Below are 13,219 nucleotides of genomic sequence, written 5' to 3'. Positions count from 1 at the left end.
TACTAACCTGTTCACAAAAAAGATAAAGGATTGTATAATAATGGACATTAAAAGGACAAGCAAAGGACAAGCAGAAGTAACATTTAAGGATGAAATTTGGCCTAGTTTGCCACTCAATCACACAACGCTTGGTGGAAATATACCATCTATGAAGTCACAAATCGAAAATAAATTTCCAAGTGTAACATATTATTAAATGTTTTTGACTAAGTTTTTTTTTTTTTTAACTATCTGTGTCTTTTTAAAACCTTATTCCCTTAACTAAGAAATGGCTAAATAGGTTTATACAGAATCAACACAAAAAAAATCAGAGCAATCTACACAATATAATGTGTCTACATAAATGACCTCCAATAGCCTTTTTATCTACAAAATATTTTAATCAGATGATTATGCTGTTCAAATAATGCTGTTCTTGGCTCATAGGACTGGAACGCGACTTTTCATTCATTCTGTGATGGTTTTCTCTTCACCACAGTAGTAACAGGTAGTTATTTGAGTTCTGCTCTGACCTTTCTTATCAACAAGGTGTTTCCATCTGCACAAGAACCGCTCACACAATATTTTTTTGTACCAAACTGTCTAATCTCTTGCAATTGATGTGTTGGAACCTCCTAGGAGGTCAGCAGTTTCTGAAATACTGAAACCAACTCATTTAACGCCAACAACCAGTGGATAGACATCACCTTTACTGTGCAATTTCTCCTACCTCTCTTCAAAGATGACGTACCTCAATGCCTGTTTGAATGCTTAATGGCTCTAGGTTCCTTTGGATTTAAAAAAAAATTTTAAGGTTCTCCCAAAGGAACCAAAGAATGCTTCAAGGTGTTTAATTTAATATATTATACTTTATTAGTAAAAACTTAGAGGTGCTCTAAAGGAGAACCCTCATGCGATAATAAGGGACATAGCAAAGAAATGAAATTTCTTGTCATTCTAAATCCTAGTATTTTGTAAATAGTCTTTGAGATGGTTATTTTTAACTACACTGTGTGAATACATTGTGTTATTCAAGACCTGAAAGACTTCCAAGAATGGGAAGTGTTATTTAATTGTGGGACTGAGTACAGAAAGTGCACACAGCTCGAACAGACCGAATGTGCGACAGACTTAGCATTAGGACTCCAAGCTCCCCGGGCCAATGCTACATCCAAAAGCAGCCATCTGCCCTTAGACTACAATAGATTCCAACATCGGACGACTTCATGACAAGTTCCTTGAATATTTTTAGCAGGCTCAGGGCGAATATTTGCTACAAATTCTGTAAACACCATTTATCATAAGCCAGCGATGTACAGTAAGCCATTTGCACATCACATTGTTTGGTTTAAAGTAATTCATTACCAGCATGGGGTAGGGCTTGCTGATTGTTGTCCTCATTAGAGCTCACTCTAAAAAGGTTTTCATGCTCACTTATGTGTGTCTTGTTGCTCTGGCAACAGGATATTTTGCCTGAGCATCGTTTAGTATTCCAGAGACATGTAGTAATATGAGAGAGAGAGAGAGAGAGAGAGAGAGAGAGAGAGAGAGAGAGAGAGAGAGAGAGAGAGAGTGAGTGTATAGGAATTTGCATAAGACTGCACAGAGGTATATTCTTATAGAGTATATTAGAGACAGCACACCCTAATCATCTGCATAAGGAGTTATTGTGAGAATATTCTCTATAATTAAATGAGAGCAAGTGTTAAAATGATCGAAAGGTTACCCTGAATGTTCTGCAAAGACACAGACAATCTGTTAAGCATTTCTTTGATTTAAAATAGCTCTAGGGATATGGAACAGAGCTAGAGGCTGCTGCTGATTTTTTTTTTTTTAAATTATAATAAAATCATTACAGTATATTAAATCAGCTCTATACATGCATGACATAGCAATATCTCTATCTTGCCCATGTCTGTGCAGCAAATGGGGATGTGGTAGCTCAGTGGTTAAGGTGTTGGGCTACTGATCAGAAGGTCATGGGTTCAAACCCCAGGTCCACCAAGCTGCCACTGCTGGGCCCCTGAGCAGGCCCTTAACCCTCAGTTGCTCAGTCACTCTGGATAAGGGTGTCTGCTAAATGCCGTAAATGCAAATAAGGGTATTATATTTATTAATGTTCAGCTGGACAGTATAAACTGCTTTAATAGAAATAATACTGTGTAATCATTAGTAGATCATAGCAATATAGTTGGACCTCAGGATAACTGAAGCAGAAGTATTTTTTAAAAATAACTGAGCAGCTTGCCATTAATTAAAAGTGCAACTTTATATCAGTGCCTCCAAAAACAGATGTGTCATAGACTTGTTACAATGACACCCATATCTTTTTAAGGAAATGAATGTTCCACAAATGCACTGTCAAATTAACAGTAGCTTATCTGACAAGCATGCTGTCAGTAGGTTACTGTTAATTTGACAGTGCATTTTTGGAACATTCATATCATTTGTGGAACATTATGTTTTGGTCATTATGTTTTGATAGACATACTGTACAGACACACAACACTTTTTGGCAACATTGTGTTCCTTTTTTTTTCTAGTTTCTAGTTTTTTCATTTCTAGTTTGACTCTTTTCACCCCTAAAAATGGAGTGATGCAGCACGACTTGGCAGAGATATTTAATTTTTACAGACTGAGCTTACATATCTTGCAAATCTCCCACGTTCACACATTATGAGAGAGAAGCTGAAAATAATCAAACACAAGCAGGAAACACATCAGCTGTTCCTATGCCAAACATCCACTGCTAAATATGAACATTATGCACTGTTCACATCGAACCACAAGGTGAGGCCAAACCCACCCGCCCAGAGGAACTGTGCACCACCATACACTCAGAGAAGATTTATTCTGAGCCTATAGATGTTGTGCTTAACTAGAGGTTACAGTCACAGCAATCATGTAATAATGGACTACAATGCTAAATATAAGTGTTTTTTTTTTTGGGGGGGGGGGGGGAATCACATAGTGGACGTTAACTGATCTACTGCCCAAATATAATGGCTACACAATTGGATCTTGTCCAGCTAGATGTACTTGTGCTTTGCCTTTTAAATAAGCTGCTACAAAATTCCCTCCTTTACACTGCCTCTGTCCCATATACAACCTCATCTCAGTAGGGTTTTGGCCAAAGTATGTCACCTCAGATTCTACAGGTCTCTGGAACTGTACTGTAGGGACAAACAACATTCTTCTAAAAGTAATTTCCTCAAATGTTGTATTGATGATTTTGGTGCAAATGGCCATCTAACATGTTGCTCCGACCTGAATAATTGCTCCATCTATATTCAGTTGGGTTGAGCTCTGGTTACTTTGAATGCTATGGCATATATTTTTTATACCATTAATCAAATGTATGGGGTCTTGAAAGAGGCCACTCACATCAGACAACACATAAAAATGTGTCACCTTTGTCTGGGGTTGAGGGTTTGATATCCACCTCCACCCCATGTGCACAAAACAGGACAGAAACAGACTGCAACGCACAGTAAAAAAAGCAGAAAAAATAATTGGTGCCCCCCTGCCCACTCTCCAGGACTTGTACAACACAAGAACCAGAAACCGGGCAGGAAAAATCACCACTGACCCTTCACACCCTGGACACAACCTCTTTCAGCTCCTCCCTTCTGGCAGCGCTACAGAACTTTGCTTACTAAAACTGCCAAACACAGGAAGTTTCTTTCCCCAGGCAATCACCCTGATCAACAACCCACCATAATTATATTCACTGCTTAATATCTATAAGTACTGCATTATCAGGACTGTCAGTCATCAGATCATCTGTATATATTCCACACACTGCTGCTGCTATATATTGTACAAAAAGCATAATATTGCACAGTATTGTTATTTGCACTCCCACAATTTATGTACATACAGTAACAGATCGTTCATATTCTATATTCATATTTAATACTCATTCTGTCTATATTGTATCTCATCGTCTACATTGTCTTGTATAGTTTGTATAGTGTAGTGTTATTTATGTCTGTACTTTTGAGAGTCACAAACAGCTGGAACCAAATTTCTTGTGTGTTTCAACACACTTGGCCAATAAACCTGGTTCTGATTCTGATTCTGATTAACCGGTTATCTCCAGGTACTCAGGTTTACTAAGACATGCGCTGTAGTCTGAATGGCATCTCTAAATTGTCTGTATTCCCTGTGACCATGTGTAAGATAAGCAGAACGGAAAATGGATGGATGGAGAATGAATACTGAAGCTTTAACACTCATCTACCTTCAGTTTAAATTCCATCATTGTCTTTTAGTTTAACTTAAAATAACAATAATGTAATACATGGGAATAGACAGTTATCTGGTGATCGAGGAAAAAGGCTTGAAACACCTTGTATCCCCAGGTACTCTAACCAGGCCGACCCTGCTTAGCTTTCAAGATCGGATGTTCTCAATCGTAGGCTGGGCTGTTGTTTGCTCTTCTCGCCAAGAGGCGGCGCACTTAAGCAGCTTTTGTTCTATATGTACAGTAGTTTTGACATCTGAAATCTTTCTAGCATAATAAATGAAACATAATAACAATAATATTAATAATATTAGTAATAATTTACGCATTTAATAGTTGCTCCCGGGCCCATGGTGCAATGCTGTTTAGTATCTGCATTTGTTCCCTATGTCAATGGTTTCCCCACACCTCCCAAAAGCATGCCATTAGGTCGACTGTCTATGCTAAATGGAATGATGGTGTGAATGTATGTGCCCTGCGCTGTTTTTTCCATATTGTTGGTCGCTGTTTACATCCCCCTGTTTCCAAACAACAACGACTAAAAGGAGCACTTAGCAAGCTTTACCATGCCATTATTGAACTACAGTCAGTCCATCCAAATAGGTTTCTCATAATGGCTGGGGATTTCAACGTCCGACAACATCAACGTTATGCTAATACCAGCATACAGACCAAGGGTGAAAGTCACCAAACCAGTTCAGAGGCAGGTACAAGTGTAGACAGAAGGCGCCTTCTCTGTACTGCAGGACTGCTTTGACACCACAGACTTCACCAAAAGCATTGATGATGTAACAGAATTCAGGAAAATCTCACACACTCTAATCAGAAACCAGACTTTAGCCCAGCATTCAACACGATCATCCCACAGCAGTTAATACAGAAACTGGACCATCTGGGACTGAACACCACACTGTGTTACTGGCTGCAGGACTTTCTCAAGGAGAGTCCACAGGCGTTTTGGTCGACAACATCACGTCCAGCACCATCAAACTGAGTACAGGCCCCACAAGAATGCATGCTCAGCCCCATGCTCTTTACGCTACTGACCCATGACTGCACACCAATGTACAGCACTAACACAACTTTGGTGGGTCTAGTCACCAACTGACTGGCCATGTGTTGTAGTGACAAATAACCTCTCCTTAAAATGTGGAGAAGACCAAGTAGATTACTTGGCACTGACCATTAACAGTGCTGCTATGGAGAGGGTGTACAGCACCAAGTTTTTGGGTCCGCACATAACTGAGGACCGAGGCTTAGTGACTAGCACGTTTGCCTCAGACCTCTAGGGTTCAATACCTGCCTCCATCATGTGTGGAGTTTCTATGTTCACCCTGGGCGTCAGGGACTTCCTTCAGGTACTCTGGTTTCCTCCCACAGTTGAAAGACGTGCATTGTATGCTGATTGACATCTCTAAATTGTCTGTACTGTGTGAGTGAAACTGTGACCTGTGATTGACTGGCATCCGGTCCAGGGTGTACCATGGCTTTTGCCCCGAGTCTCCTGCCATAGGCTCAGGGTTCCCAAGCGACAACGTAGGATAAGGTGTGTAGAGAACGGATGTGTGGGTGGATGGATAAGAGAATAAAGGAAGTTCGGAGACCACCTTTTTAAACATGGGCTATTTAGACCTACCCTCCTCACCGATAGGCGGCGCCCTTAAACACTTTTTGTCCTCTGTGTAGTTTCTCAGGTGACTTGAAAAGATATCCGTTGTGTGGAGCGTCGCTGCCATTTTGTTAGGACGAGTGAATTTCGGAAACGTCTTGAGAAAACGTCTGTATGTAAACGTATAACATCGGACCGTTTTAGCTGGTTGCTTTTGAACAGAATCGAAGCAAAATGCTCTCCGCAGCCCAGTTACTCGATGAGTTAATGGGCCGAGACAGAAACTTGGCCCCTGATGAAAAGCGCTGCAATGTTCGCTGGGACCACGAGACTGTGAGTAGCCAAGGAACACAGCTAGCTAACTAGCTAGCTAACTAGCTAGCTAACTAGCTTAGCCTATGCAGCAAATAAACCTATCTCTGTTCATTTGTTAACGCGTTGGTTTGAAATTATACACAATACAGAACATGTTTGTGCAGAGGGTTCTGTTATAACGTTAACCAGCGTTATTAATGTTATATTTTCTTGTTTATTACATGGAAATAGGTTATACCATTGTTTAGCATGCTAAAGCTGGCCTAAGCGCCGCTTACGCAGAAAACTATCCTTAGCAACCCGAGCGCTTTTACGCCGTTAGCTAGTATTGCTAACATGGCGTGTAAACTATCCCGCCTTTACTGAGTCCCTAATGCAGACTATGTTGTGTAACTGATTAAAGTTATTGGTTTTAAACTCTCTCTGGATCCGGGACCTTTGGGAATCGAGCTGAGCTACATTTGGCTAATTTAGATATTTGATGTTTGCCGAGATTGCAGATCAACTGAAACTGATCGACTGAACTTGAATTGACATTTTCATTTCACAGTCCTTAAAGTCTTATGAGCATTTTAGAAGGAAGTCGCTGTAAATGTGCTGTACATATGAATCGTGTGATAGTCTGAGTAGTCTTATTGAAAGTGAGGGAAATTGATGCTCAGTGCTTAAGGTGTTGGACTGATCAGAAGGCTGAGAGTTCAAATCCCAGGAGAATCAAGCTGCCTCTGAGCAAAGCCCTTAACCTTCAACTGCTCAGTTTTATAAACAAAATAAATGTAAGTCGCTCTGGATAGAGTCAGACTCAGGGAGTCTGCCAAATTCCATAAATGTAATGTAAATGTAAGAATATAAGACTGACTGTAGCATGACCGTCTGATTAGATCTCTGTGCAGACCTGGGTTAGGGCTGGGTGTGGGATGTGGTAGCTCTAGCTCAGTGGTTAAGGCGTTGATCTACTGATAGAATGGTCATAGGTTTGAATCCCAGGTCCAACAAGCTGCCACTGCTTGACCCCCGACCCTCAATTGCTCAGTTTTATAAATTGAAATGCAAGTCACTCTGGATAAAGGTGTCTGCTTAATATTGTAAATGTAATGTTAGTATTGTTAATGTAATGTTAATGTAATGTTAATGTAATGTAAATGTAATGTTAATATTGTAAATGTAATGTAATTGTGCCCTGGGCTTGACTATAAATAAGGAGGACTTGATAGGTTTTTCTGTTTTGCATGTTCTTTAGCCACAATGGCATACATTGTGTATAGAACTCGTTTTAAATCTACCTCTGTATTTCCTTTGCTTGCCATGTTTCATTGATCAGCCTTTATCTTACAGGTCTGCAAATATTATCTGTGTGGTTTTTGTCCAGCTGAACTGTTCACCAACACACGCTCTGATTTGGGTAAGAAAACATTACATGCAAAGTTTTAGTCATAGTAAAATAACGTTCTTCCCATTAAGTTTTCAAAAGCTGTATGTGACAAGGCAATTACTTGTCCGTAGGTCCTTGTGAAAAGATTCATGATGAAAACCTTCGAAAAATGTAAGTGAACTTCCTACATATCAGATGCTTTTTAACTATTTTATGCGAAAGCTTGAAATAACACATTGATGTGTGTTAGGTATGAGAAGAGCTCACGGTTCATGAAAGAAGGCTATGAAAGAGACTTCCTGAGGTACCTGCAGAGTTTGTTGGCTGAAGTGGAGCGCCGCATCCGGAGAGGCCATGCCAGACTGGCACTGTCGCAGGCACAGCAGAACTCTGGAGTATGTGTAATGATTGTTTTTGTTCACGTGCGCTCGGGAATTTTAAAAATGGGGGTTCTTGAGTAGAATTACCTTCATGCTCACCTTTACTTGGGATTAACAGGGGCCTACACTATCTGGGAAGAATGAGGAGAAGGCTCAAGTGCTTACAGAGAAGATTGAAGCACTTGTTGTTCAGGTATGATCACTTCATTGTATGTAAAGTCTGCTGTAAACTGAGTCATGGTATCAGTCTTAAGTTTATTGCCTGCACAAGATGGACACATTTCTCTGAAAGACTGTAATACGATTGGTGACACCTGCACAACATGTAATTTTCTATTATTTAAAGTTACTTTGACCAAATGGATGATTCTGTAGTTTCTGGTTAAGATTTCATACACCAAATGTATGAAGATATTATTTATTTTGCATGTGCTTTATTTCTGTAATCAGTCATTTCACTCAATCATTTATGAAAATACTAATTATGTTGCTGCAGGAGTTCTGCATATCCAGTGTAAGGTATTAAATTGTGTTCTGCTCTCAGATTGAAGAGCTTGGCTCAGAAGGCCGTGTAGAGGAAGCTCAGGGCATGATGAAGCTGGTGGAACAGCTGAAGGAGGAGAGAGAGCAGCTCAGCTCAACCCCATCTGTGAGTACTGTATCTCTAACTGCACTAATGCATCATTGGCTTCTGTTTTGGCATGGGAGTCCATGGATTAGTGCCACAGCTGCCCTTGTTTTTCTTTTTAGCAAAGCCGTTATGATCAATCATGCTTTCTCAAACTTACAGACAATTGAGAGCTTTGCTGCTCAAGAGAAGCAGATGGAAGTGTGTGAGGTCTGTGGTGCTTTCCTCATTGTTGGCGATGCTCAGTCTAGAGTAGATGACCATCTAATGGGCAAACAGCATATGGGATATGCTAAAATCAAATCTACTGTGGAGGAGCTCAAGGTAAGTGAATAGTTACTTTTTTTTTGTCTGTTTGTAAGGTGGTATTTTTATTGTGTATTGTAGCTTTTGAAATGTAGGTTTTGCAAGCATAGACACGTTAACTTTGGTGATTGAATGGGTTCATTTACATGTGTTTATAAAGAAAAGTCCACTGACAGAGCAGACATATATATTGTTAGAACTGTGTTTTGAAGAAAAATGAACAAACCATGTTTGATAGGATTGTTCAGTATATTTTAATAACTTTTGGTTGATTTTTATTGTTTGAGCATTTTATAGTTTGAACATTTGTGAGCTCTCAAGTTATGTTTTTAATATCTGTCTGGTTTAGCATATTGTGGTGACATGTTTGTTTAATTTGGGTTGAAATTTGCATTCAACTGGCAGTCCTGGAATATATATGGAGTGTTATAACTTGGAAAATTTAGTTGATATGTTGTTTTATAGAACACCCCATTGCCCTAAAGAAGTTTTATCAACACCACGTCTGACTCATCAAGGCCATTGATACTATTAGCTTATCAGTGTTTACACTGGTGTCGGCAGTGGCGAAAATGTCAAATTGCAGTAGAGGGGATCTCCAGGACTCTTATTGAAACCTGCTTGCATCTTTCTTTGAGTGATCTTTTTTCTCCTTTATTAGCTTATATTAATTTGTTTTATGATCTATGACGCTGCAGGAAAAACTGCGGCGGCGCTCAGAGGACCCTGAAAGAGATGACCGGGCAAAGAGGGAAAGAGAGAGGGAAGACAGAGAGCGTGAAAGGGAGGAGCGTGAGAAGAGGCGTAAGGAGGAAGAGGAACTGCGAGAGAAAGAGAGGGAGAAAGAGAGAGAGAAAGAGCGAGAGAGAGAGCGTGAGCGGGAACGTGAAAGAGAGCGTGAGCGAGACAGAGAGCGTGAACGTGAAAGGCGGAGCAAACGGAGTCACTCTAACAGCCGCCACTCGAGTCGGGCCTCTGACCGCCGCAGGAGCCGATCACGGGACAGAAGGAGGAGCAGAAGCAAGGACAGGGAGAGGGACAGGAAGCGCAGCAGGTACACATACTAACAATCTAGACACACACTATTATTGACATCATTTTCTGGCTTGTTCATATGCATCAATACAGTTTTATGGACTAGTTCATTTCACTGACCTCCATTTCATTCATCAACCAAAGCAAATAAAATTCTGTGACTTGGTCCTGTTTTGTATACATATCAACATACATTGGTTACAGTAACATTGTGTCTTGATCAGGAGCCGTGACCGTGAGAGGAGGCGCAGCAGGGAGCGCTCGGATAGGAAGAGACGTTCACGCAGCAAGGAACGAAAGAGGTCCCGCAGTTCTGAACGCAAAAGCCATCGACACCGAAGCCGCAGTCGAGACAGGGATAGAGACAAAGACAGAGAGAAGGATAAAACTGCCAGAGACAAAGGTAAGACCAAAATGTGGCCAAATGTTTTGTTGAATTTGACCATATGGTCCATGTCAACCAGTGTGAGCAACACCCGATTTAGTTAGTCACTTAATGAGTAGGTTTCCTTCGAGGTAGACAAATGACCCTTTGCTGGAATCCAGCCATCTAGGAGTTGAAGTGTCCCATGTGTCAAATCAGCGTAACCCTTTTTGAGGACTTTGGATATGCATGTTCAGAATATTTTTACTAGCATATCTACTCAACTAAGTGTGTATGTGTGTGTAATCACACCCTACCAACAGGTTACCAAAATAAATATGTAAATAAATATATTGCTGATTCTTGTTGAGTGCTCCAGTGGTTTATTATGCCGCAATTAGTTCTGGTCCTCTTACTTTGACTGTTCAGGCAGTGTTCCAAGAGGGCTAATATTTACCTACATTAATGAGTAGAGACATTTTTTGTTACATCATTCCACTTGTCTGTGTTTACTTCATAAAATGACTTTTTAAAATTACTTGTATGTAATGTTACAATGTTTTTTCCCCCTCATTGTCACAATGTAAATTGAATGTTTTGCCCTGCTCTATTAAATACTGTGTTCCATTGTCTCCTCAGAGCACAAGGACACCGAAGAGAAAAAAGGCAGTGGAAAGGGCTCAAGCGATGAAAGGTCCAGTGAGCCCTCAAAGTCCCAGCCCATGGAGGTAGAGCCTCCTAGAGCAGAGCTGAATGGCACCACTGAAGACCTCCATTCTGAAGGTGACACTCAGTCCAATTAAAACTGATCTGATAGGACCTCAGATCAGCCCCAGGTAAGTGCACTCTCCCCGACCAGCTTAGCTCTTCCCCGCTCCCCTCCCCCCTTTTTCTTTCAGTTATGTCTGTGATTTTTCTTCCTGTTTTTTAATAGTGCATCGTAAGTATGCACTGAAGATGGAACTAAAGGCTGAAACAGAAGAAGGTAGAATGAAACATACCCAGAGGGAAAAGCCAGTGTAGTCCTGAAAAACATGCCTGGAGGTACCTTGTTTTGTATCGGTCATACATATTTGTCTTTTAGACAAGTTCTCTTCCAAATTTACGTTTTTTTTTCCTCTACCTATACTACCTCACCTTTTTAACTCCTTGCTCACAGTAAGAGTATACTGTGGTATTTGATTAATTCGTTCACTAAACATTCATAAAACAATGTGCCTATGTATGCAACATATATAAGCACGCAGCAGTTTTAGCTCTCTAATGTTTCAGAGGTTTTCAAAGAAGGATTTTTTTTAACCATTAAAACTGCCGTCAGTGTTGATTCTGTTCTTCAGTTTCATGGATGTGTGCTTCCTTGCCTTGCACTTTAATGCAGTCTGTTCTTAAAGTCGAGAGCCGATAGCATTGGGATGATGGAAGTGTAGGGTTAATGAATTATTGCAGCTGACTTCCATACCTCACACAGCGTTGGTGTTGTGAGCGACCCCATGAAAAGCCAAATTAAAAATCAAGGATACTGTCAAACTGTGCAGGTACTCACCCAAGGTACTCCTTTCTCTACCCACATCCATTTGAATGCTGTTACCTGTGAACGTGTTTCAGAGCTTCATGTTCTTTGTTTCATTTGATATTTATTTCTTTTTTTATTAAATATGGTTAAGATGTTCAGATTTTGTTCTTTTCTTGTTTATTTTTTTTTTTAAATGCTAATCATATGTGAAAGGAGGAGTGAAATGTTGGGGATTTATTGATAAACCCGGTTGATATCCCAGAGTCAGCATTTTTAGAGCTTGTTACACCCTTGGCCACTTTTAAAAATCAATTAGATTTTATTTCTGTATGTTTTGGGCTATTTGTTACTTTGGTTTTCAGTTTCACTGCATCTGTTGTAGTTCTGTAGCAATCAAAAGTTTGTTTACAATCAAAATTTCATCTAAGCAGCTTAATCAACAGGTAGTTTTTCTTTCTTTTTTTTCTTTTCTTTTTTTTCTTCCCTTTTTGTTGGCAATTACAGTATAGTGGTCTACTATCCCTTGTTTTCAGTGGTAATCTGTATAGACGAGGGGATATCAGGCGGGTTACTCTTCCAGGGCAAAAAAAAAAAAAGGAAAGGGGGAACATTGCTGTTTAATGGTTCTAGGGTTTTGTCTGTGTGCTATTTTCTAATCTTTTAGCCAAATAAAGAGTCAGTAAATTTTGTCGTGTTGCTCAAAGTACAGCAAATTTCAAAGAAAGTGAGGAAATGCTGGAATGTCTTTACATCAGTCAGAATTGTTTTCATTGTACTGTTCACTGTTTGATTGGCTGAAAGCTAGTCTCAAACTACTGTTTGTGGCTAATGCTATAATAATACAAAAGCTAAAACCTAAGTGACAATCATGCAGAAGCTAATTGTTTCTTTGATCGAATGGGATTTCAACTACTAATTGACACTCTCTGACTATTTGTGCATGTCAGGGGATGCTGGGAGAGCTGAGTGAAGAAGACCTGAAGACCTCCAAGCTTTTGCCATGCATACTTCGCTGCTTAAAACAAGGTGAACCAGATGTAGTGGCCTAATTAGGATAAAATTTAAGAAAAATATGAAAAAAAGAAAAAAAATGTTGCCCTTTTTGCAGTTTTGTCACAGGACCTTGTTTTAACTCCATTTGTTTTTCTTCATACTTTACTGTTATGAGCTACGCAAAGGGCCAATTGAGTTTTCGTTGATATACACTCAGTGAACCTGTACCATGTTTGCTTTGCACAGTTGGGTCTCGCGTCACATTTTAGAATTTCAAGACCAGTTTTGGAGAGTAATGTACAGTGTTTGAACAGAGACCCTGATTGGGCTCTGTTGCTTAACTTTCTTCCCTTTATGTAAGCTTATACCCCAAATGTACGATCAATTTTATTTTAGAAATACTGGATTTTCATTTGTTGAATTTTAAAAAAAAACTGTATTTGTCTTCAATAAAAACTTCAAATGAATTCAAAGCAAAG

At 39.8% G+C, this 13,219-nt stretch overlaps 1 protein-coding gene across 2 annotated transcripts; it reads left to right on the top strand.

The window, feature by feature from the left end:
- Positions 1–5,924: 5,924 nt before the first annotated feature.
- luc7l3 (LUC7-like 3 pre-mRNA splicing factor) lies at positions 5,925–13,213 on the top strand. Of its 2 annotated transcripts, XM_027141382.2 has the most exons (11): positions 5,925–6,167; positions 7,485–7,551; positions 7,653–7,692; positions 7,772–7,916; positions 8,020–8,094; positions 8,446–8,550; positions 8,692–8,853; positions 9,534–9,889; positions 10,095–10,273; positions 10,874–11,070; positions 12,695–13,213. In XM_027141382.2, the coding sequence occupies exons 1-10, from the start codon at positions 6,069–6,071 to the stop codon at positions 11,035–11,037; spliced, it is 1,392 nt and encodes a 463-aa protein (XP_026997183.1). In that variant the 5' UTR covers positions 5,925–6,068; the 3' UTR covers positions 11,038–11,070; positions 12,695–13,213. The 2 variants fall into 2 exon arrangements, with proteins under 2 accessions (XP_026997183.1, XP_026997181.1); XM_027141380.2 differs by having other exon boundaries at positions 10,874–13,213.
- The last annotated feature ends 6 nt before the right edge of the window (positions 13,214–13,219 follow it).

This window comes from Tachysurus fulvidraco, chromosome 15, assembly GCF_022655615.1.
Source record: "Tachysurus fulvidraco isolate hzauxx_2018 chromosome 15, HZAU_PFXX_2.0, whole genome shotgun sequence".
Taxonomy (NCBI): domain Eukaryota; kingdom Metazoa; phylum Chordata; class Actinopteri; order Siluriformes; family Bagridae; genus Tachysurus; species Tachysurus fulvidraco.
Note: the sequence above shows the minus strand (reverse complement) of the source record. Positions and strands in the feature narration are given on the sequence as shown.

Bases quoted from the DNA above. Each gene is read 5' to 3' on its own strand.
- luc7l3 (XM_027141382.2), top strand. From the start codon at position 6,069: ATGCTCTCCGCAGCCCAGTTACTCGATGAGTTAATGGGCCGAGACAGA. The intron at 7,693-7,771 runs GTAAGTGAACTT...GATGTGTGTTAG, and splicing joins GATGAAAACCTTCGAAAAAT to GTATGAGAAGAGCTCACGGT. The intron at 8,551-8,691 runs GTGAGTACTGTA...TCAAACTTACAG, and splicing joins AGCTCAGCTCAACCCCATCT to ACAATTGAGAGCTTTGCTGC.